The 25,757-nt window shown below is 39.8% G+C and overlaps 1 protein-coding gene across 4 annotated transcripts in view; it reads left to right on the top strand.

Annotated features, from left to right (window-relative positions):
• The first annotated feature begins 10,378 nt into the window (after positions 1-10,378).
• Positions 10,379-25,757, top strand: part of DNAAF9 (dynein axonemal assembly factor 9) — a 115,678-nt gene continuing 100,299 nt past the window's right edge. For all 4 annotated transcript variants that reach the window (XR_015714809.1, XM_087818842.1, XM_016212082.2 and 1 more), the window contains exon 1: positions 10,379-10,527. Coding sequence is in view for 3 of the 4 variants with exons in the window: in XM_087818842.1 (XP_087674968.1) it covers positions 10,445-10,527 (83 nt within the window). In the remaining variant the exon portion in view is untranslated. The remainder of the gene's footprint in view (positions 10,528-25,757) is intronic.

Below are 25,757 nucleotides of genomic sequence, written 5' to 3'. Positions count from 1 at the left end.
CTTTAGACTTCCATCTCACTAAGATTTTATGTGACAACCACTGTTTCCGCTCTGAGCCCCTCTCCCTAGAACTAAGAAATGAGTCCATGGGGGCTTGCCAGAGGACAGTGGCAATACTGTCTTGCCAGACTTGCCCTCTGAGCAGAGACTTCTCATTCCACCCACCCACCCAGTCATCCAGCTCGCTCTGGAACTGTCTCATCAGCCCACTTGACTCCTTGGAGTATTATAACACAAGGAAGTGCTCCACAGGAGGACCCAAAGACTGTGGATGAAATAGCTGCCAAAGCAGAAGAGGGGGAGGTGAAAGGTTTAGGGGGCAGCAGCTTCCCTAAATCCTCACTTCTCTTTGTTTCTCCATCAGGAGCTCCCTTTTTTCCTAGGATCTTGAAAAATGAGCCTTTCTGCAAAGCCCTGTTCCCCTTAGTTATCCAAACTGTACCCCTCCTTTTTTGATCACATTAATGATAGGACAGTGGGCACATTGTTCTCTATGTTTTCATTTAATGATGTATTTTGAAGATTCTTGCTGATCAATACCTGAAGATATTCCTCACTCATCTTTCTGGCTGCATAGTTTTTATTGCATGAATGTACCATCGTTTATTTAGCATGACTCCTATTAATGGACATTTAGGTGGTTTTCAATTTTATTGGTATTATTAACAATGTGGCAATTGGTATTACCATGAAAATCTTTTGATTCAGTGAGGATTACATTTGGCTAAAGGTAAAAGAAAATTTAACTTTAAAAAGCTTAATCAAATAGGATATATTTTCTTCTCATAGAAAGGCATCAGAGGAAGGAATTCTAGGACAAGAAAAGTTGCTCAGTACCATTTCCAGGCTCTTTCTACACTCTTTGCCTTCGTGTGTGTGTGTGTGTGTGTGTGTGTGTGTGTGTGTGTGTTTCATCCTCATATTCACAAATGGCTGCTGCTCCTCCAAACATTGCTTCTGCATTGCAGGCCAGAAAAAAGACAAAAGACAAAGAGCCAAAAGACATGTTCATGGGTGCTGTCTTCTTAAAGAATTTTCCTTGAAGTCCAACCAATGTCTTTGGCTTGTATTTAGTTGGCCAGGACTGTGCCATGTGACTACCCTGGCTTAAAAATGATAGGTTTTTATGGGGCTTATTGTCACTATTGAAAAAATCAAGTTCTTTTATAAGAAAGGAAAGTGGATATTGGTGGACAATTAGCAGTACTTGTCACATACTTAAACATACGTAATTTCATACGTATGTGAAAAAAAATCTGTGGGATAAATTCCTAGAAGTGAAATTTTCTGGGTCAAAAATATGGCCAATGTGTATATTTGTGATTTAGTTAGATGTTGTCAAAATGTCCTCCATAGAAGTTATACCAATTTCCCCATTACCAGCAAATGTAAGAATGCGTATTATTTTAACTTTGTTAATCTTTTTTAAATTGATTTTTTTAGAGAAGGGGGAAGGAAGAGGGAGAGAGAGAAACATCAACATGAGAGAGAAACATTGATTGGTTGCCTCCTTTATGTGCCCCAACCGGGGGTTGAACCCACAACCTAGGTATGTGCCCTGATGGGAATGGAACCCGAGACCTTCTGGTACACAAGAGAATGCTCCAACCAACTGAGCCACACCAGCTTAACTTTGCTAATCTTAGTGAAAATGAAATTTTAATTTGCATTTCTATTGTGAAGGATGTTGAATATGTATAACTGGTTTGGATTCTCTAAAGAAACCTGACTAATACAGCTGTCATAATGCAAATATTCTTTTGCAGCTCACTGAACTCTATATTTCTAAAATTTATCTATATTCATTGAATTGTATAACATTGAATGAATATTCCACATTTGATTAATATTTCACATTTGATCTATTGATAGCTATTAAATCCCCCGTCCCAAATTTTACTGTTACAAAAATGTGCCATAAACATCTTTGGACTTATTTCACATGTTCCCACATGAAAGAGTTTCTTTAAAAGTGGAATTGTTGCCCAGCCAGTGTGGTTCAGTGGTTGAGCATTGACCTATGAACAAGGAGGTCACGGTTGGATTCCCAGTCAGGGCATGTGGTGGGTTGCAGGCTCGATCCCCAGTAGGGAGAGTGCAGGAGGCAGCCTATCAATGACTCTCTCTCATCACTGATGTTTCTATCTTTCTCTCCCTTTCCCTTTTCTCTGAAATCAATAAAAACATATTTTAAAAAATAAAAGTGGAATTGTTAGGCCCTGGCTGGCGTGATTCAGTGGTTGGAGCATGGGCCCGCGCACCGAAGGGTCATGGGTTTGATTCCGGGTCAAGGGCACGTACCTGGGTTGCAGGTTCCATCCCTGGCTTGGTTGGGGCATGGGGTATGTGCGGGAGGCAACCACTCAATGTGTCTCTCTCACATCAGTGTTCCTCTCTTTTTCTCTCTCTCTCCCTCCTCCCTCCCTCCCTTCTATTCTCTCTAAAAATCATTGGAAAAAATATCCTCACGTGAGGATTAACAACAACAAAAAAAGTGGAATTGCTGGATTATAGGGACATATAAGCATCTTCTACTTTACTGAATGTTACTAAATTGCTGTCCAAAGTGATTATATTAATTTATACTTCCACCAGAAGTATATGAGAATTCCCATTTTTCCATATCCTGATAACATTGCATAATGCAAACTCTTGAATATTTTTTCCACATTAATGGGTGTGATGGTATCTCATTATTTTAATTCTTTTCCTTTATTACTAATGATGTTGAGAGCATTTACTTATGGTTATTTAGTTTCCTCATCTTTGAATTGCCAATGTTAATTCTTTGTGCATTTTTATATTGAGTTGTCTGTCACTTTTATTGTTTTACATGATTCTTTGATATAATCTGTCAGTAATACTCACTGCAACTATCTTAACCCATTGTGTGTCTTGCCTTTTAAAAAAAAGGTTTCATTGAGAAATAATTCACACACCATATAAGATTCAGCCACTTAGAGTATACAATTCATTGGACTTTATAGTCACAGAATTGTGCAACCACCACCACCACCTAATTTTAGAGCATGTTCATCATTACCAAAAGAAATCTTGTATGTATTAGAAGTTACTCTTCATCCCCCCTCTCCTGCAAACCTCTGGAAACTACTAATCTACTTTTTTTCTATGTAGGATTGCTTACTTTGGACCTTTCATAAAAATAGTGTCATGCAATATACAATCTTCTGCAATGGCTCCTTTCACTTAGCATAATGCTTTCAAGCTTTATCCATGTTACAGCATGAACAGTTAGCTTGGTTATACTACACATTGTTTTTGTTTGTCTAATTATTGACAGTATTTCAGTAGTCCCCTATTTCCCCCCACTTTGCCTCCTTCCACCCAGCCCCTACCCCACCCTAGGTCTTCACCACATTACTGTCTGTGTCCATGGGCCAAGCATACATGCATATATGTTCTTTGGTTAATCTCTTCCAGTCCCCCCACCACTCTCCTCCTCTCTTAGATCTGTCTGTCTGTTCCATGTATTCATGTCTGTTGTCCTATTTTGTTCATCAGTTTATTTTGTTCATTAGATGCCACATATAAGTGAGATCATGTGACATTTGTCTTTTATTTTTAATTTTTTAAAATTTATCTTTATTGTTGAAAGTATTACAAATATCCCCTTCCCCCCCATTGAACCCCTCTACTCTGTACCCCTCCCCCCAGGCCTTCACCCCACTATTGTCTGTGTCCATGGGTTATGCATATATGCATATAAATTCTTAGGTTAGTCCCTCCCCACCCATCTACTCACCCCCACCTTCCCTCTGAGATCTCTCAGTCTGTTCCGTGCTTCTGTGTCTCTGGATCTACTTTGTTCATCAGTTTGTTTTGTTCATTAGATTCCACATATGAGTAAGATCATGTGATATTTGTCTTTCTCTGGCTGGATTATTTTACTTAGCATAATACTCTCCAGGTCCCTCCTTGCTGTCTCAAAGGGTAAGGGACCCTTTATTTTTACAGCTGCATAGTATTCCATTGTGTAAATGTCCAAGAAGATGCTTGATATGATTTCTTGAACTTATAGAGACTTGTTTTGGGTCCTAACGTGGTCTATCTTTGAGAACGTCCCATGTGCACTTGAGTAGAATATCTATTGTGTAGCTTTGGAGTGGACTGTTCTGGATTTAATGTCAATTAAATCCATCTGATCTAGTGTGTCATTTAGATATGACTGGCTTATTTAGCTTAGCATAATAACCTCCAGGTCCATCCATGCTGTCACAAAGGGTAAGAGCTCCTCCTTTTTACAGCTTCGTAGTATTCCATTGTATAAATGTAGCACAGCTTTTTTATCCACTCATCTCCTGATGGGCACTTGGGCTGTTTCCAGATCTTAGCTATTGTAAATAATGCTGCTATGAACATAGGGGTGCGTATATTCTTTCTGATTGGTGTTTTGAGATTCTTAGGATATATTCCCAGAAGTGGGATCACTGGGTAAAACGGCAGTTTCATTTTTAATTTTTTGAGGAAATTCCATACTGTTCTCCACAATGGTTGTACCAGTCTGCATTCCAACCAGCAGTGTACTAGGGTTCCCTTTTCTCCACATCCTTGCCAGCACTTGTTCTTTGTTAATTTATTGATGGTAGCCATTCCGGCAGGGGTGAAGTGATACCTCACTGTAGTCTTAATTTGCATCTCTCTGATGGTTAGTGACATTGAGCATTTTTTCATATATCTATTGGTCATATCTGTATGTCCTCTTTGAAGAAGTGTCTATTCAGGTCCTTTGCCCATTTTTTGCACAATTAAAAAAAACATGTTTTTATTGATTTCAGAGAGAGGAAGGGAGAGGGAGAGAAAAATAGAAACATCAATGATGAGAGAGTCATTGATCAGCTGCCTCTCCCATGCCCCATACTGGGGATCGAGCCCACAACCCAGGCATGTGCCCTGACCAGGAATCGAACCTTGATCTCTTGGTTCATGGATTGATGCTCAAACGACTAAGCCATGCTGGCCCGGCCCTTTGCCTATTTTTTGTTGTTGTTGTTTGTAAGAGAGACACATCGATTGGTTGCCTCCTGCACGAGCCTTTACCAGGGCCGGGGATCAAGCCTGCAACTGAGGTACGTGTCCTTGCCGGAACTGAACCCGGGACCCTTCAGCCCATAGGCTGATACTCTAACCACCGAGCTACACCAGCTAGGGCCCATTTTTTAATTGGATTGTCTTCCTGGTGTTGAGTTGTATACTATGCATTGTTGTACGTATATTTTGAATTTTGATTTGGTCAAATATATCAGTCTTTAGAACTCTGATTTTTCTCTCATTTAAGAAACCCCTCTATTTTCTTGAGTTACAAAGATGTTCTCTAATAACTTCAAATTTTTGTTTTTCATATTTAAATTATCTGCTGTTTATTTTACATACTGAGTCACATAGAGGTTTAATTATTTTCCACATAGGTAATCAATTGTTCAGCACTGCTCACTGAACAGTCCACTTCAAGTCAGAATATTTTTTCGCGTTTATAAGTAATGGCCCTATTAAGAACAGCCTTGATACTTAAAGGAATACATTTTTCTTCACCAATCCTTTAATGCATTCAACAGTTCTCTCAAGCAATGAAGGTGCTTCAATAACTGTTTTCCCCTCTTTCAGCTTGCATAACCCTATTCTAAAGAGATAATTGTAAACTATGAACAAGAAATAAATTGGTTTCCCTTAATGTACTATTTTAAGAATCAATAAGAATTTGGAGGCCTTTTCTTTAGAAGTAAAGTTTGATTTCATGCTTCAAATAAACTGAGGATTCTCTCAACTCCATTTGTTAAAGAGAGCTAACAGGTTTTTGAAGGCAAGAGAAATGAAGAATACTGAATGCCAACAAAATCACAAAAATCCCTTAATTGTTCAGTTTGAACAGCATAAATGCTGGATAAGAGAACAATTTCATGACACTTACATCAAAATCAGTAGGAAGGACATCAGATGCTCTTTGAGCAGTATTATACAGAATATGAGCAGGACAGCCAATAGCTTCCATAGAATCATTCATGCTTTGCTGCAACTTTGACTAAACAATGTCTGCACCTTATGCAAACATCTGCCAACATTTATATTTGTATTATCTCCACTAAAAGCAGTACAATTTTCCTCAACTGCTAACTTAATAAGAAAGTTTCTGGGCCTGGCCAGATAGCTCAGTTGGTTAGAGTGTCATCCCAATAAACCAAGGTTGTGGGTTTGATCCCAGTCGGGGCACATACAAGAATCAATGAATGAATAAGTGAAACAACAAATCAATGTTTCTCTCTTCCTAAAATTAATCAATAAATAAAAAGAAAGTCTCTGCAAAATTTTACTCCTGTTTCTGAAGTCTCATCTGGAAGGGATTTTATTCCAAATAGCCCTACAAGAAGAGTATTGTACAAGCAAAGCAAACATTTTTTTCTGTATTGTAATTACTTGCATCTGTAATGATGCCATACAAAGATGAGCCATTTAGAGCTTTGATAATCACTGCAACAGTAAATAGAGTTATTACATTTTTAATTATTGCAGTAATTTTGTCCTGGCATTTGGAATTTTGCTTGCAATTTTGGAATTAGAAAATACTTCTGGTAGCAGTACATTCAAAGAGTCATCTGAAACCCTGGCTGGTCGCTGAGTGGTTAAAGTGTCATCCCATGCACTGAAGGGTCTCGGGTTCGATTCCCAGTCAGGGCACATACCCAGGTTGTGTGTTCAATCCTGTGGTCAGGGCTTGATGTTTCTCTCTCTTTCTCTTCCACTCTCTCTCTCTCTTTCTCCCTCTCCCCTCCCCCCCTCGCTCGCTCTCTCATCAATGAAAAACATCCTCAGTTGAGGATTTAAAAAAAGAAAAAAGAGAGTCATCTGAGCTGAAAGACTGACAATATACAGTGTGGGCAACTATTACAGCCTCTGCTATGATTATTTTATCTTCTTCATCCAAATATCTCTTAATCAAAATTTTGTTTTATTGCTTACTTTGATACAAGTTTAAAAAATCATACATATTTTATTCTTAGTTGTTAGTATATGCTGGTTTATATCTGACTTTCTACCATTTTCAATACTGAATGGACACTTGCATACTGCACAAAGAGTTTCAAAAGACTTTTTCTCATTTAATAAATGTCCACTGTTCAGAAAATTCATCATGAAATTCACACTTGCATTTTGGCATTTTAGGATTCAAATGAAAAAGAGGTAACAATCACTTTTCAACAAGGGTGCTAAGACAATTCAATGGGAAAAGAATAGCCTGTTCAAGAAGTGATGCTTCTTGGCTGGTGTCGCCCAGTGGTTGAGCGTCGACCCATGAAGGTCAGGTTAAATTTCTGGTCAGGTTGCAGGCTCCATCCCCAGCAGGGGGCGTGCAGGAGGCAACCGACCCATGACTCTCATCATTGATGTTTCTCTCTCTCCCTCTCCCTTCCTCTCTCCGAAATCAATAAAAACATCTTTTTTAAAAATTAAAAAAAAGAAATGGCGCTAAGACAACTGGATAGCCACATGCAAAAGAGTGAAGTTGGACTCTTACTTACACCTGATATGAAATTTAACTGAAAATGGATCAAATATCTAAATGTAAGAGCCAAAAATATTAAACTCTTAGAAAAAAATGTAGGGGTAAATCCTTGGATTAGGCAATGGTTTCTTAAATAAGACACTAAAAGCACAAATAACTAAAGAAAAAAATAGATAAATATAGATTAAAAATGCTGTGCTTCAAAGGACACAGGAATGTGAAGACAACCCACAGAATGGAGAAAAGCTTTGCAAAGCATATATCTGACAAGGGATATATAAAGAACTATTACAACTTAATAAAAAGATAATCCCATAAAAATGGGTGATAGTCCTGAACAGACATTTCTCCGAAAGGATATACATATGGCTAATAAAAACATAAAAAATATGCTCAACATCATTAGCTATCAGGGAAATGCAAACCAAAACCACAATGATGGTGGTGAGAGCATGATGTAATATATACAGATGTCAAATTATAATGTACACCTAAAACTTATATGTTATAAACCAGTTACCTCAATAAAAATAAAATGTAAATAAAACAACAAACAAAAAATGAGATACCACTCACACCCATTAGGATGGTTATAATAAAAAAGATGGATAATTAATATTGGTGAGAATGTGGAGAAATTGGAACTTGCATATTTGCTGGTGGGAATGTAAATGGTACAGCCACTTTGGGAAACAGTTTGGAAGTTCCTCAAAAGATTAAACACAAAGTTACCACTGACCCAGTAATTGCACTCCTACCTTATATACCCAAGATAGTTGAAAACATGTATGTCCACACAGAAACTTGTACTAGAACGCTCATAGCAGCATTAACTAAAAAACGTAGTAAAAAGGTGTTAACAACCCAAATGTTCATCAACTGATAAATGGACAAGAAAGATGATATATCCATAAAATGGAATATTATTCAACCATAAAAAATGAAATTCTGGTACATGCTACAACATGAATGATACTTGCAAAAAGTATGCTAAATGAAATAAGTCTGTCACAAATGACCACATATTATATGATTCTGTTTATATGAAATGTCCAGAATAGGCAAATCCATATGTAGAGAGAAAGATTAGTGATTGCCCAAGGCTGGGATGGTTGGAAAGAAATGGTGAATGACTGCTAAAAGGGTGACGAAAATGTTATAAAAACATAGGGGGTTTAATAGCAACCATCACAATAATTGAAAACGTTGTCTTTGAAAATCTCATGGCTGCAACATTGCGTTTGTCACAAGTTCAAACTCAAAAATAACGGCGAGAAGTGAATCTTGAAAGGGTTGTGAACCTAGAACTTGCGGGGCAAGGACGGGGGGGGGGGGTTGACTCAGTATATGATTTTTAAAAAGATTAATTTCTCGTCTGTCAGGAAAGGAAAGCTGTGCTTGTAAGGCACAGTCTCCCTAAACAAAACCAGGACTGATCGTATAGGTTTTGGGAAGCCAGCATTCAGGGACTGGCGGCTTCAGAAGCGGGAGCGTCCAGCGACTGGCCGACTTGCAGCTCGGTTAGCGCGGTCACTGTTGGAAGGCAACTGGGGACCCGCCACCTTTCAGACGCCTGGTCCCTGGAGTGAGGCACTTGCCGATTGGCTGGTGTCTAGAAGCAGGGAGCTGTCAGTGATTTACTAACTTTCAGAAGCTTAGCTACCGTCGGAGCTTAGCCGCTGTTGACTGGCTGATTTTCAAAAGCGCAGCCATTGTAGTGAGGCTGTCGCTGATTGGCTGATTTTCAGTGTCTGTGTTCTGACGTGACGTTATCTCTAAACGTCTCTAAATATCATCTTGTTCACGACTTTGAACTTGAGCCAAAAGTCTTTTCCTTCCTTGAATATGAAAAATAAGTACTTTTCATTTCTAGTCCCTTCTTTTGGTCCTTCAGTTAAACATTGCTGGAGACACTATCGGATTGTCCAGATCTTTTACTTATGGAGGTAGGATTTCCAGCTAGTATTCCATTTCAGTGATTTCAGTGCCAGTTACCTTGGTGGAAAAATAGCTCTAATATTTTTGTAATTGATTGCAAAAAGATTAATACAGGGCATTTAAGGTATCCTGGCAAAGTTAATACATGACGCAGGACAAAATCGTTCAATACGTCCTGCATATACAGGACTCCTGGCAATACTGTCAACGAGGCATTTCCCCCATTTTACACACGAGAAGACCGAGACTCGGTGAGATTAGGCTTCTTGATTATGGCCCTGCAGTCGGAAACGGGGCAAGCCAAGATCTGAACAGAAAAAGGTCGGGATCCTCTGGGCTCTTATGAGCCTCTAACGCCCATGCCCAGCGCAGACTGGGCGCGCACTGCTAACCTGAGGTCGGGTAGGGGTTCGAAGGGAGGGTGTGCAATTGATTAGCAGCGGGTTTGAAAACAGTAGCGAAGTACAGGCTGGGAGACCGCGGGGAGCGAGCAGGGCACTAAGGAGGTGCTCAGGTCCGGGGACCTGGCTGCCACCGAGGAAGGCTGCGCCGGAGGCCAAAGCCGGCTTAACGGGGCGGGGCGGGGCGGGGCGGAGCGAGGCCCCACCCCGGGCGCGCCCCGCTGCGTGGCTGCCGGCGCCCCAGAGTCCCACTGCACAGCTGCGGGCCTGCGGACGCGGCAGCCCTGGTCCCGAGTACCAGCGATCCCAGCGTCCGGCCCGACGCCTCGCAGCCTAGGGAGGGCCCGGCCCTGCGTCAGCGCGCGGGCCCGGCGTCCCCGCCAGTCGTCACGCCCCCGCCCCCGCTCCCAGCCGGCATCCGACTCCGCCCCCGCCCCCGACGTGCCCCCGCGCGCCGCGCCCCCCGCCCACCCGGCACGCCCCGCCGCCCAGCCGCCCCGCCCGGCTGCAAAGGCCCCGGAGCCGCCCCTCTGGCCTGTAAGACCCTCGCAGCGGCACGGTTCTCCTCTGCTGCCCGCCGCCTGCCGCCATGGACGTGTACCCCCCGCACCGGCTGGGGTTGCCCCGCGCGTGGTCTCCTGGCGGTCCCGGCCGCGGGTCGCACTCCGTCAGGTACGCGGGGCCGAGGCTGCCGAGGGGCGGCCTGGCCGGGGATTGCGGGTTGTTGGGGTCCGGCGACGCCTCGGAGCACAGGGTGTGGCCGGGCATGGCTTCCAAGCGGATGGTTTTTCCTTAAACGGCTCCCTGAGGAACGTTTCCCCAGGAACGGTGTCATGTGTAGAGGCTCCCACAACGGCTCTCCCGTGGAGGACCCCCTACTGTGATATCCCCACCTCTACACGACGTTTCCGGCTGCAAGGGTTTTTCTGTAGAGAATCTCCATAGTGCCTTCTCTACGGGTAGGTCACTTGCCTGCCCCATAGATTATTGCCCCCAGAAACCGCTAGAGAGACTCGCACACACACAATAGCTCCCCTGTATAGAAACCCCAAATGGGTTTCCCTGGAAAGGCTTATCTGTAATGCCCCCTATCCTAAGTCTCTTCTAGTGCCTTTCCCCTTGACCGAGGCTTCCCTACAGTACCCCCTCCCTCCCCGCTACCCGCATACAAACCCTGACAGCATCTCCCCTATGGCGCATTTCCTCGTCTCCCCCCGCGCCAGCCTGCTTCGCGACGCTCCCTCGCTCCACAAAGGGAAGCTCAGGTTGGGGGAAGCTGGAGGTCATTAGGGGCGCAGGAGGGAAAACTAACTGGTTGGATAGGAAAAAGAGGCCCAGGAACCCCGAAAGCGGCGGATCCCAGGCCCCTGAACCTAGAGACAGAACTCCCGGGTGCCTCGGTATGGGGAGGGTGCTACTGGGGAGGGTGCTATTGGGGAGGGTCCCCGCCCCCTTTCGATAAAGGAAGATCTGTTTTCGATTTCTGTTCCTTGTGCCTTTGGGCTCCTTGTGACCTTGATAGTCCGGGCATTGTTTGTGATGGAGCTGGCCTGGGACTGCCTGCGGAATGTGGAGGTTGGAATGATGGAGGGGTTGCGGCGGAGACCATTGAGAGGGAGGGACGGTGAGAGAAAGAAATGGGCTTTGGCACTGCTAAACTGCCATTAAACCAGAAGAGGGTTTTTTTTGGTTTGCTTTTTTCTCTCTTTTAGCTACTTAGCAAAGCAAATATGGTATTGTTCCCTTGAAAGGAGATTTTGAACTTAGATGTTAGAACTGCTTTTTCTATACCCTTGTAGTGATTAAGGGATCGTATTTTTAACTGCTTGCTCACCGATTTGTTTTTGGTTTCTTTTAAATAAGCCAAATTAATGGAGAGCAAGAACTAAATCTTAGAATCCTGTTCCTCTCTTACTTCCTAGCATTCCTTCCCAGCAACTAATGCATGTTTGTTGAATGAATAAAGGATAGGAGAGGGGAAGCTAGATTCCCATGGTTGCATTTGTGAGTCCTTGTTTGCTTTTAATTTGGCAGGTGACATTGTTTGAACTCCTGCTCTGCCCTTCAATGGAATTCCCTGTGGATTTAACAGTTCCGGGTGTTTAGCTGCTTATGATAGCCATCTCCAATCCATCCTAACATCCTAACATTTCTGGCAGCCAGTTTCACTGTTACAAAGTATTTGAACTTTACATAGAATGAAACTGCACAGAATACTTTAGAACTTGGAACAATCATCTGTTAAATCCAGGCTCTCTGTAGACTTGGGGTTCATCCCAGATCTTTTTTTAAAATATATATATATATTGATTTCAGAGAGAGGAAGGGAGAGGGAGAGAGAGAGATAGAAACATCAATGATGAGAGAGTTATTGATCGGCTGCACGCCCCGGACTGGGGACCAAGCCCTCAACCCAGGCATGTGCCCTGACTGAGAATCAAACCGCAATCTCCTGGATCCTAGGTTGATGCTCAACGGCTGAGCTACTCCAGTACAGGCCCAGATCATCTTGAGCTTAGAAATCTTGAGTCTTTGAGACATTTAAGGGGAAAAAAGAGCTTCCCAGTAAAATCCATCTCTAAAATAAACTGCTGCCTTCCCTGTTTCTAAAAACATGGCCATGTGCAGCTATTTTTAGAGTAATGTTTTATGCTAAAAAGATAAATGTTGGTTAACTTTACTAATCCAACTCTGAATCTTCTACCAAATAGTTTGAGTAAAACTCATTAGTCTTCAGACAAGGGGTAGTGCAAGGAACCCCAAGACCTGACTGTTTTATACCTTTGGTAAAAGAAATTTGTTGAAGATTCCCCTCCTTTCCCCACTTCTGCATAACTGAGCATGCTTTTCTTACCCATTCCAGCCTTTGCTTGATTTTTGACATTGAACATTTCTAGCACATTTGGTCTCAGCACTTTCCTGTCACTCATACTTGGCTTCTTTGCTTAACTCTGACTTCTGAGTGATGAAAGGGGCAGGCCTGACTGGTGAAGTTACATTCCTAAAGACCCATGGATAGTATTTTGCAAGTGTGTGGTTTAGTAATGGTGTTTATTTTCACAGATGAGGAATAGAGATCAGGTGTTAAAATCTTGTTGCTTAGAACTAGAAGCTTCTTTTTAAGGATATGGTAGTCATTAGTGCTGTCCATCAAATATTTTTGGTTTCTGTCTCCTGGGCATGTGATAACAATTGTACTTGCTTGCCCCCTTGAAGTTGGGTTTGGGAATGGCCTTGTGAGTTGCTTTAGGTCAGTGAAATATGCTCAGGAATGATGCTATACCTTCTGGTATGTAATTTACCACTCTCTTTCCCTCTGTTGTGGTGACTGTTGGTGTTTCAGATGGTGGCTAGTCCACCAGTATGTGACCCAGAGCAAGCTTCCCAGGTGACTTATGTTTGAAATGTAGAGTGAAATAAACCTTGTTGTTTCAAGCCACTGAGATTTTGGAGTTATTACCAAGTACCTATCTTAACTTGTACTAAGGAACCAGTGGAAAATATGCTTTTCTACTTCAAAATCTTTTTCTGAAGAGGTATCTGATCCTTCTCAGGATTTGTTTAACTTCACTGCCTCTTTATACAAATAATCCAACATACACTGTGCTAGGTGTTGTGGATTCAAACAAATAAGGCAGGCGCATGCCCTCAAAGATCTCCTGTGTAAGTGGAAAGAGACAAAACAATAAAAATTGTAATACAAAGTGGTGATAAGTAAGTACCGAGGAAGAAATAGGGCTGAAGGAACAATAATGTAAGAGGGCACAGTTGATTTGGGGCTCACTGTTAGAAGAATGGAGTTGCCATTTACTGATTTGGTAACACTGGAATAACAGCAGGTTTATGGGGAAAATAAAGGTTCCATTTTGGCCATGTTCATTTTGAGTTGCCTATTAGATATCCAAGTGGAGTTATTGGATAGGCAGTTGGATATATAAGTCTGGAGTTCAGGAGAGAGATTGAGACTGGAGATACCACCCATATGCTGATGACCCTCAAATTTTTATTTAAAGCTGTGAGACTAGGCCCTGGCCCTGTAAGTTCAGTTGGTTAGAGCATCATCCTGGTACGTCAAGATTGCAGGTTCGATCTCTGGTCATGGCACATACAAGAAGCAACCAATGAATGCATAAATAAATGGGACAACAAATCGATGTTTCTCTCTCTTTCCTTTCCTCTCTCTCTAAAAAACAAACAGTAAATAAATGAATGAATAAAGCTGCGAGACTGGATAGAGATGCAGAGAGTAAATGTAGATAGAGAAGAGGGCCAACATCCAAGCCCTGGGCTATCCCATGTAGAAAAGAGAAGTATAGCAACATCTTCCAACTTTGGAGGGAAAATGTTTTCCTTCCTCTGAGATAGAAGAAGATTCAAGGACAATCCTAGAAAGACAAGTGATAAATATTGTTAATGGACTGCTGAGGACTAAGAATAGACTGTCAGCTTTGGAAATGTGAAGGTCATTGGTGACTTTGACAAGAACAGTTTTGGTGTAGTGAGTTCAAGAGAATATAGGAGGAGAAGAATTGACAGTCAATATAGTCATAGTGATTTTGTTTCAAGGATTGTTATAAGGGAAAGCAGAGTAATAGGGCTATGGCTGGAGGGGCATGAATGTTAGAGTCCTTTTTGTTTTTTAGGTGGGCAGATGTAATTATAGCATGCTTGTAAGTTGACAGGAATGATGGAGTACAGAGAGGCAAATTGATTATTAAAGAGAGAGAAGGGACAACTGCAGGAGTGAAGTCCTTGAATGGGAGAATGGGATCTAGGACATAAATGGATATGTTGACCTCAGTCTAGATTAGTGCATGGACTGTTCATCTTTGGTGATTATATGGACACAAATGCTGATGTAGTGGTAGCTTTGTGGTAAGAGAAAGTGGAAGTTCTCTTCTGATTACGTCTGTGTTTTCAGCTAAATAAGAAGGAAGTCTGTCAGCTAAAAATGAAGAATGGAGGAGGTGTTGGAAGTTTGAGGAGAAAGAAGGTATAGCATTCATCCAGGGGAATGGAAAAGAATGAGTTGAAGAAGGAAATATTTTAGGATTGCTAGGCAGTACCAAAAGTACCCATTTGGTGTTTGTTTGTTGTCATAACTTAAGGTGAAACCCAGTTAGCATGGTTGTATGCTTTTCCTTCGGATGTACTGAGCTGCTTGGATGTGGGCACTGTGGGAGGGAGTAGCTGAGGTAGGATAGAGGACATCATTAGAAGACAGGAGTAAAGGGACTGAAAGGTAAAGACAGTGGAAGGAGTATCTGTGCATGTTGAGGATATCATGAACTAATGTGGGAGTGGCAGTAGCAAAAGAGACAGTGGTCCAGAATCTAAACTCTTCGGGGAATGTGGAGGACAGAATGACTCAGGAGGTTTGTAGCTGTCTGTAACAAGGAGGAATGGTGGGTGGTGGTTGTTTGATGGCATGAAGAAATCATGCAAAATAAAATTTCTCAACACCAAAGGATATGAGTTTCCAAATTAAAAGGACCCCAAGAATCCAGCACAATTATAGTAATTAAAAAATAGCCATGCCAGGGCACATCATCATGAAAATTTTGAGCACTACAAAGACAAAAGAATATCTACAAGTCACATAGATAGGGTCAGGAATTATAGGATTGGAAACTAGAAGATAATGGAGAAAGCAGTGCCTTCTGAAGGAAAATGGATTCCCGCACAGAATGCTGAATGTAGCCATACTTTCAAGCAGGTGTGAAGGAAGGCTAAAGACAGTTCACACATGCAAGCTCTCAGAGTTTGACCTTCCATACGACCATTATTGAGAAGCCATTGGAGAATGTGCTCATCTATTAAAAAAACAGTCTGATTAAGGGGTGCCTGTGCAGGGGGCTCCTCTATTCCATATACAAGTCCTTGCTAAGGGCTAATAAAGAAGGACCTTCTTTGTTACCCCTGGGAATTACTAAAGGGATGGGACTTTTAATATGTTTTATTGATTTTTATTTTTATTTTTAGAGAGAGAGGAAGGGAGGGGAGAGAGAGAGAGGAGAGAAACATTGAAGTGAGAAGAGAAACATCGGTTGGTTGCCTCCTGCACGCGCCCCTACTGGGGACGGACGGAACCTGCAATCTGGGCATGTGCCTGACCAGGAATTGAACTGGTGATCCTTCCGTGCATGGGATGATGCTCAGCCCACTGAGCCAAACTGGCTGGGCCTGGGATGGGACCGTTTTTTATTGCCATTTCCCACAGTGCTTTCCCCAGTGCTTAGATCAGTGTCTGGCATATAGTCGGCACTCTCTAAATATGAACTGCCATTGTTAACTGTTATGAAACACTGCTTGAAGTAATTATTTATTGAATGAATAGAGAATAATTGTAGGTAAAGCTGTGAGCTATGTTAAATTTCATGGATATTCAGAGTGCAGAATCCCAGTTGTGAGTTAGATGGTGAGAAGGTGGTTCACGATAGCCATGTTCTACAGAGTAAAGCCTACACGATAGTGATATTCTATATAAGCAAAGCCTCACAGAGGCAGGTTATCTCTTAGGTGATGTTTATTGGCCAGTTGCCAATGCCCATGGTTCTGTTGGGTTTACAGATCTACAGAAGTAATCATTGTTGATGTAATACAAATGATCGCTGCTTTAAGAAAACTCAAATGCAAAGCAAGACTATGACCTCGTATGTCTGAAAATGTGAAGTTTCACCTCCAGCACACTTGCTTGGATGCTGGCCACTGTTTGGTGTATGGGACAATGCTCTGACCAACTGAACACACCTACCAAGGCCAGATTTAGCATGCTTTCACTAGTCAAAGAAGTGGGGGAACGTAATTGTAGATGCTTTCTGAATGAAGACTTGTGAAACATACTTTACAAAGACCAGATTGTTTGAGGAAATGCTCAGAGAAAGCTGGAGAAAGGAAGAAAATGGAAAATAAGATGCTACACTAGAATATAGTGAACAGACTTACAGATAACATTTTCCAGTTGCAGTGGGTAGTGTTTCCTGAAGCTCTTGGATTTAGTTTGTAGAATGTCTTATGTACGTCAATTGGTGAAATATGTGTAGGCATGAATTGCAATTGGGCACAAGTTTTAACCATTTTAGATGAGGTGGCCTATCAGTTAGGAACTACATTTGGCAGCTGGTAAAAGACGCTTAAACAGTATTGACTTAATTTTGGGGTGTGATCTCTCTTGCAAAAGATGCCTAAGAGGAGGGTAGTGTAGTCCTGGAATAAAGTCATCAGGGAACCAGGCCTCTTCTGTGCTTATATTTTGCTCTCCTGAGCACGTGAGTCCCATTCCCTCCACAGCTTCACAGTCACAAAATGGCTGGGGGATCTCCAGCTACGATATCATGCCTGACAGGGAAGAGGAGGAAAGAGAAAGGACGGCTCCCAGTTGAGTCTGTTCCTTCCCCTTCAGAGAGCTTCCTTGGAAACTTCCCCCTAATGGCTTCTGCATGCCTTATTGGTCAGCTCTAGAACTAGTGAGAGTTTAGCAACTTGTTTGAAAAATATGCACTCAAGATGACATTCAAAATGGGATCAAAAACTATAAAATACCTAGGGATCAACCTAATGAAGAATGTGTAAGACTTCTATAAATAAAAATATAAAACTTGACAGAAGGGTATAAAACAGAGAGGAATGAATGGAGAGACATATCATGTTCCTGAGTGGGGAGCTCAGTACTCTCCATACTCAATATGATCACAATACAAAATCTTTATGGATCTTAACAAGCTGATTTTACACGTCATCTTAAAGAGAAAATGTTCAATAAAAGCTATGGGATCTTTGAAACAATGATATCTGCTAGGACTTAACCCTAGCAGGTATTAAAAACAATCCATATACTAGAAAGTTCAAGAGATAACATTTAAAACTCGATTATTTTCTTAAGTGTACTCCCTCTGTGAGAATGGATAAATGGATCAAATAAGGGGAGAAAACATCCTGCTATATGTGGCAATTTATCATATGCTAAAAGTGGCATCCCACATCAGAGGATTGAAGGGATTATCGATATATGGTTTTGGGACGATCTCATTTTGAAGGGAAAATAGAGTTAGATTCCTGCTTCACAAAGGTAAAAAGTAAATTTCAGAGAAGCAAAGAGCTAAATGTTTAAAATATACATACAGCCCAGCTGGCGTGGCTCAGCGGTTGAGCATCGACCTAGGATCCAGGAGATCGCATGTTCGATTCCCTGTCAGGGCACATGCCCGGGTTGCGGGCTCTATCCCCAGTGGGGGGTGTGCAGGAGGCAGCCGATCAATGACTCTCATCATTGATGTTTCTCTCTCTCTCTCTCTCCTCCCTTCCTCTCTCTGAAATCAATAAAGATATATTAAAAAAAAAAAAAAAGCCTAGAACCTGTCATATAAAAAATAAAATAAAATACACATACATATGTAATTAAGGAAATATTGGTATTTTATTATTATACTTTTATAATACTAAGTGGGGAAGACATAAAAGGGAGACATAAAACCCCTAAGCTTAAAAGTGGAATTAAAACAGATTTAATTATATAAAACTTTTAAACTTTTGCCTGAAAAAGATACCATAACAAAGTCTAGAAGTTTAAAGAAAATATTTGTAACATATGGCCAAAACAACTTTTAAAATGTGATTGAATATATAAATTATTCAGGAAAAAACCCCAAATGACCAAACAGAAAATGGGCAAAGAACATGAATATGCATTCGTAGAAAAATATCGATGATCAATAAATATTTGACAACCTACCTAGTGATTAGGGAGAATATAACTTATAACAATGAAAATTCTAACCATTAGATTAACATTAGTTGAAGAGTGACAACACGGTTTAGAAAGTTGTGGGGAAACAGGTACTCTGAGAAATTGTAGGTTAATATTTTAAGAAAACAATTTGGTAAGATCTACCGAAATTTAAAATGCAGATACCTCTTAACCTGGCACTGCTTCTTTGAAGTCTCTACCTTCCAGAAACTTTCGTATTTGTGCCAAAAATGAATGTATTAGGGTTGCCCATTTTAAGAAACATTGTTTGTTATTGCAAGTAGTACAAATCCTGAATGCTCAGTACTGGTGACTGGGTAAATAAAAACAAAAGAATGCAGTACAGTAGTTTTTAAAATGAGTTTGGGTTCTATGTACTAAGTTGGAAAGATCTTAAACTATAATGGTAAGTGAAAAGAGCATGCTTTAGTTGCATACCTCATGATTATGGTTTTATGTAAACCCCCCGCCCCCAAAAGAACTCACCCTAACTGTATATTTTACTGTGATAGTTGCACCAAATTGTTCACAGCAGTTTTCCATGATAAGGTGAATCAGAGTGGTATGAGAATTCACTTTGTAAAATATTCAAAACGCAGATCATACACAGAAGGAGAATATATTCATGTTTTATTTAGTTTTGAAAATCAAACGGTTAACGTTAAATTATGGAGGAAAAATAGGCAAAAATAAAATTTTCAATTTTTTTCTTCATTTCCAGGGAACCACAATAATGAAATACAAACAAGAAAATAAACTTGGCTGTGTATACAGTAGCTGTCACAAAAGCAGTGAGCAGTGAATTAACTGTTACATATAAATCAGAAGATGAGAAGAACAGAGATAATTGTTTAGGATTTTAAAATATTATATCTGTGCCTAACTTTATTGTCCAGAAATCAGTGAGGTGAGGTGTATCAGAAAGAAAAGGTTCAGTCAGGGTACCTGGTTGCTCAGGTTTTGGTGCTGTTAATCTTTACTCAGCCTTGTGATTTTGAGCAAACTGCTTCTATTTAGGTTTTGGTTTGTTCATCTTATCATCTGTCTACATTCTGAGTCTGAAGTCAAGGAAAGTTAGAAATAAAGTATAGTATACAAGCAGCATATTTTACATAAACTTCATTATTGGGTCTGCTGAGTCTACAGATATCCTAAAGAAGGAACTTTGTAAGGTCATGGGTGACCAGAGGCCATCTACCCAGGATGTGCCTGCTTTGCTCAGGTAGACATGGAAGCTCGAAGTCAGTACTATTGCTAGGTGGGCTTGCTGTATGTGTGAAAATGTCTATTTAAAAAAAGTCTGGATGAATACATAACAGACTCATAATGGTGACCTCTGGGGGTGAGGGACAATGAAGACTTTAGTTTTATATGTAATATTTCTTTTTTCAAACAAAAAGTAAAACAAATTAATATTTTCTATGCATAACTGAAAAAGGAACTAATATAGATTAAAGCAAATGTGCCAAAATGTTAAGTCTGGGTGCTGGGAATATGGGTGTGGTTTTCTTCATATGTACTTGCTAGGTCTTTGTTTTTAATAGCCAAATATTTCAGTAAATAACAAGTTTAATGGTTCAGTGACAAATAATAGACTATGTCTAGTTAAAAATTAAATTTGGGAAGCAAGAAAATGTACAGAGGAAAAGGAGAACTGAATTTAGCTTTACTCATTTGACAAGAAAGTAAGAAATACCAATACTTCTACTTTATTTGGCCAGGAAACTTGTAGAAAAGAAACTCTTTGTTTCTGTGTTCAGTATTGTCTTGGCTTTCCACAGCAGTAGTGGGGGAGCTGTTTGTTTCCTGGTCACATGATCTATTTATGTTTTTGTCACTGGCTTCTTGTAAGTTTGAAAACCAAAGAGTTCTTGGTAACCTTGGCAGTTAGTCAGCCTACTGTCCAGATGGGCAGGGAAATGGGCCAAAGGACAAACTTGGTGAAATATTTCTAGTGTAGAGAATGATTGCAAAGTCAGTCTTACATTAAACATGGAAAAGTAAGAGGAGACAGACAACCATTTCCCAGAGAAAGAAGTTTTCTTTAATTTTGATCGTCTTGCAGTTTCTGTTCTGCCACTTCTAAAACCCCAAGTTACTCCACATGTTCCCCTTACCTCCACCCCCCCGGATTTTTATTATGAAAATGTTCAGACAGTACAGAAAAAGGTAAAAGAATAGTATAGTGAATGCTTGTTATACCCACCACTTAGATTCAACAGTTTTTTAACATTTTGCCATACATGCATTATTTTTATTATTTTTCCCCCCTCATTCTTCTTTTCTCTAAAACCTCAGATGAGTTGCAGACATCGTGACGCTTTACTCCTAAGTAATTCCTCATGCATCTGCTAAGAAAAAGTACATTCTACTATCTAATCATAATATCTTTATTTCACCTAAGAAAGTTAACAGTAATTGCTTACTATCATCAAATACCCAGTCCACATTCAAATTTTCCCAGTTGTCTCATGGATGTTTTCCTTTTTATTTTATTTTATTTTTTAAAAATATATCTTTATTGATTTCAGAGAGAGGAAGGGAGAGGGAGAGAGAGAGAGATAGGAACATCAGTGATGAGAGAGTCATTGATCAGCTGCAGCCCGCAACCCGGGCATGTGCCCTGACCAGAAATCGAACCCCGATCTCCTGGATCCTAGGTGGATGCTCAACCACTGAGCCTTTTTTGAAAAAATCGTATTACATTTGCCCTCCCCCGTAGGGGGCGAGCAGGAGGCAGCTGATCAATATTTCACTCTCATATCGATGTTGTTCTCCCTATCCTTTCCTTTCTCTCTAAAAGTCAATAAAAAAAATCTTTTTAAAAAAAATCACATTACATTTCATACGTGGCATTGTATTGTTATTATCCTTTAATCTCTTCTGTAAGAGTTCTCCTTTGTTCTTTTTGTTTTTCATGATATTGCTTTTTTATAACTTAAAAAATACTTTGTGATAAAATACACATAAAATTTGCCATTTTAACTATTTTAAGTGTACAGTTAGTGGCATTCAGTAATTCACATTGTTGTGCTGTAATCACCACTATCCATCCACCACAAAACTGAAACTCCGTACCTATAAAAGAATAACTCCCCATTTCGTTCCCCCAGTCCCTGCAAACACCATTCTCCTTTCAGTCTCGATGATTTTGACTATTCTAAGCACCTCATAAAATGGAATCATATAATATTTGTCCTTTTGTGACTGGTTAATTTCACTTACTATAATGTCCTCAAGGTTCATCCATGCTTTAGCATGTGTCAGAATTTCTGTCCTTTTAAAGATTGAATACTATTCTATTGTGTAGGTATCCCACAGTTTTTTTGTGGATAGACACTTGCATTGCTTCTACCTTTTGACTGTTGTGAATAATGCTGCTATGAACATGGATGGATGTACAAAGTCCTTGCTTTTAATTCTTTGGGTAGATGCCCAGAAGTAGAACTGCTGCATCATATGGTAATTCTATTTTTAATTTTTTGAGGAACCTCCATACTCTTTTCCACAGGGGATGCACTGTTTTATATTCCCACTAACAGTGCACAAAAGTTCCAATTTCTCCTGATTCTTGCTAATACTTATTATGTTGTTTTTATAGTAACCATCTTAATTTGTGTGGGAGTAGTATCTCTTTGAGGTTTTGATTTTCATTTCCGTAATGATTTTCATATGCTTATTGGCCATTTGTAGATCTTCTTTGGAGAAATGCCTATTCAATTTTGAATAGGGGTTTTTTTTTTTCTTTCTTGAGTTTTAAGACTTCTTTATATATTCTGGATATTAGCAACTTATCAGATACATGATTTTGCAAATATTTTCTCCTATTCTTTGGGTTGCCTTTTCATTCTGTTAATTGTGCCCTTTGATGACCATAATTTTTTAATTTTGATGAAGTCTGATTTATATATTTTTCGTGTTATCTGTGCTTTTGGTGTCATAGCCAGAAATCATTGCCAAATCCAGTGTCATGAAGCTTTTCGTATGTTTTCTTGTAAAAGTTTTATGATTTTAGGTTTACATTTAGGTCTTTATTTTTTTTTAAATATTTTTTATTACTTTTAGAGAGATGGGAAGGGAGAGGGAGAGGGAGAGAAAGAGAGAGAAACATTGATGTGAGAGAGAAGCATTGATCGGCTGTCTCCCTGCACCCTCTACGATCCTGCATCGCAGGCATGTGTCCTCAGTAGGAATTGAACCTTCGGCCTTTTGGTGAATGGGATGATGCTCATCCAACTGAGCCACACTGGTCAGGGCTCTTTATTCTATTTTTTAAAATATATATCTTTATTGGTTTCAGAGAGAGGAAGGGAGAGGGAGAGAGAGAGAGAGAGAGAAGCATCAATGATGAGAGAGTCATTGATCGGCTGCCTCCTGCACACTCCCGACTGGGGATCGAGCCCACAACCCGGACATGTCCCCTGACCGGGAATCAAACCGTGATCTCCTGGATCCTAGGTCAATGCTCAACCCCTGAGCCATGCCCAGCTGGGCTCTTTATTCTGGGCTCTTTATTCTATTTTAAATTTTGTATATGGTGTAAGGTATAACACAATCAAAACAATTTCTTAGAAAAAACTGTCCTTTCTCAATTAATGGTCTTGGTACCCTTGTCAAAATTTCGAGTACCACACAACTTTATTTTTTAATCTTTATCTGAGGATATGTTTATTGATTTCAGAAAGAGGGGAAGGGAGGGAGGGAGAGAGAGAAAGAAAGAGAGAGAGAGGAACATTGATGTGAGAGAGAAACATCGATTGGTTGCCTCCTGGATGCGCCCTGCCTAGGGATTGACCCAGTAACCTAGGTATGTGCCCTGATCTGGAATTGAACCCGAAACCTTTCGGTGTTCAGGAGGATGATCTAACCCACTGAGCCATACCGGTTAGAGCTGCTTTGATTACTGTAGCTTTGTAGTAACTTTTGAAATTAGGAAGTATGTCCTCCAGCTTTGTCCTTCTTTTTCAATATTGTTTGGCTATTCTGGGTTTCTTGAGTGTTCATATGAATTTTAGGATGGATTTTTCTATTTCTGCAGAACTGTTGTTAGGATTTTGATAGGGATTGCTATAGATTTCTTTGTGTAGTAATGACAGCTTAATGATATTAAGTCTTCCTATTCATGAACACAGATGTATTTCCATAATTGCTATCTTCATTAAGTTCTTTAAGAATTGTATTAGTGATCCAGTTTCTCTGAATCCTCACCAGCATTTTGGTATTGTCATTGTTTGTTATTTTAGCTTTTCTAATAGATGTGTAGTAGTATCTCTTTCTGTTTTAAATTTGAATTTCCCTAATGGATAATGATGTTGAACACATTTTCATGTGACATCTCTGCATCCTCTTTGAAGAAATGTTTCTTCATGCTTCTGCCCATTTTCTAATTGTATTGTTTGTTTTTTACTGTTGAGTTTTGAGAGTTCTTAATTTATGTATTCTACTTTGTCAAATATATGATTTGCAAATATGTTCTCTCAATCTGTAGCTTGTCTTTTCATTCTCTCAACAGGGTCTTTCACAAAGCAAAGTTTAAAATTTTGATGAAGTTTAATTTATCATATTTTTCTTTTATGGATCATATTTTTGGTATTAAGTCTAAGAAAGAACATCAAGCATCAAGCCCTAAATATTTTCTTTTGTTTTCTTCTAAAGATTTTATATTTTTACATTTAAAAAATTTAAATGTACGATCTGTTTTGAGTTAATTTTTGTGTAAGGTGTGTGGTTTAGGTTGAGGTTCATGTTTTTGTTTATGGATATCCAATTGCTCCAACACCATTTATTGAAAGGACTATCCTTTCATTGAATTGCTTTTGAACCTTTGCCCCAAATTAATTGGCTGTATTTGTGTGGCCCTATTTATGGCTACTCTGTACTGTTCCATTGATCTATATGTCTGTCTCTCAACCAATACCACTCAGTCTTGATTACTTTAGCTGTCTAAGTCTTGACATCATGTAAAATGATTTCTCCCACTTCGTTCTTTTTTTCCAAAATTGTTTTAGCTATTTTAGTTCTTTTGCCTTTTCACATAAGTTTTAGAGTTATTTTGTCTATATCTACAAAAAATCTTGCTGGGATTTTGAAAGGAGTTGTGTTATACCTGTATATCAATTTGGGCAGAATGGACATCTACACTATGTTGAATTTTCCAATCCATGGACACATTATGTCTCTCCATTTACTTAAAATTCTTTGATTTCCTTTATCAGTGTTTTGTAGTTTTTAGTGTATAAGTCTTACGCATGTTTTGTTAGATTTATGGTTAAATAATATTGTACTTTTAATTTTGGTTTCCATGTGTTCATTGCTTTTATATAGTAATACAATTGAGGCCCGGCTGGTGTAACTCAGCAGTTGAGCATCAACCTATGATCCAGGAAATTGTGGTTCAATTCTGGTCAGGGCACATGCCCGGGTTGCAGGCTTGATCCCCAGTAGGGGGCATGCAGGAGGCAGCTGATCAATGACTCTGCCTCATCATTGATATTTGTATCTCTCTCCCCCTCTCCCCTCCTCTCTCTGAAATCAATAAAAACATATTTTAAAAAGTACAGTTGATTTTTATATATTGATCTTGCAAACTTGTTGAATTCATTTATGAATTCTAGTTTTTTATAGATTTTGTGAGATTTCCTACTTCATTTTCAATCTGTATGCCTTTTATTTTATTTTCTTGCCTTACTGCATTGGCTAGAACTTCTAGTATTCTGTTGAATAGGAGTGGTGAGAGCAGACATCCTTTTCTTGTTTCTTATATTAGAGGAAAAACTTGTAGTCTCACCATTAAGTATAATCTGAAACTTTGCTTTGAAGGTTTTTGTAGATAAACTTTATCAAGTCGAGGAAACGTGTCTATTCCTAGTTTTCTAAGTGTTTTTATTGTGAATGGGTATTAAATTTTGTCATATGATTTTTCTGTATCAGTTATATGCTTGTGTGAGGCTTTTTTCTTCTTTAGCCTGTCAGTGTGATGGATTACATTGATTGTTTTACCCATATGAACCCCCTCTTGGTCATGATGTATAGAGTAAATTCTCACTTAACATCAGTGGTGGGTTCTTGGAAACTGTGACTTTACGGAAAACGGTGTATAACAAAATTAATTTTACCGTAGGCTAATTGATAAAAACAAGAGTTAAGTTCCTTTGGT

The sequence above is a fragment of the Miniopterus natalensis genome, chromosome 7 (assembly GCF_054644295.1).
Source record: "Miniopterus natalensis isolate mMinNat1 chromosome 7, mMinNat1.hap1, whole genome shotgun sequence".
Taxonomy (NCBI): domain Eukaryota; kingdom Metazoa; phylum Chordata; class Mammalia; order Chiroptera; family Miniopteridae; genus Miniopterus; species Miniopterus natalensis.
The sequence above is the reverse complement of the archived record's forward strand: the minus strand, read 5'-3'. Positions and strand labels throughout refer to the sequence as shown.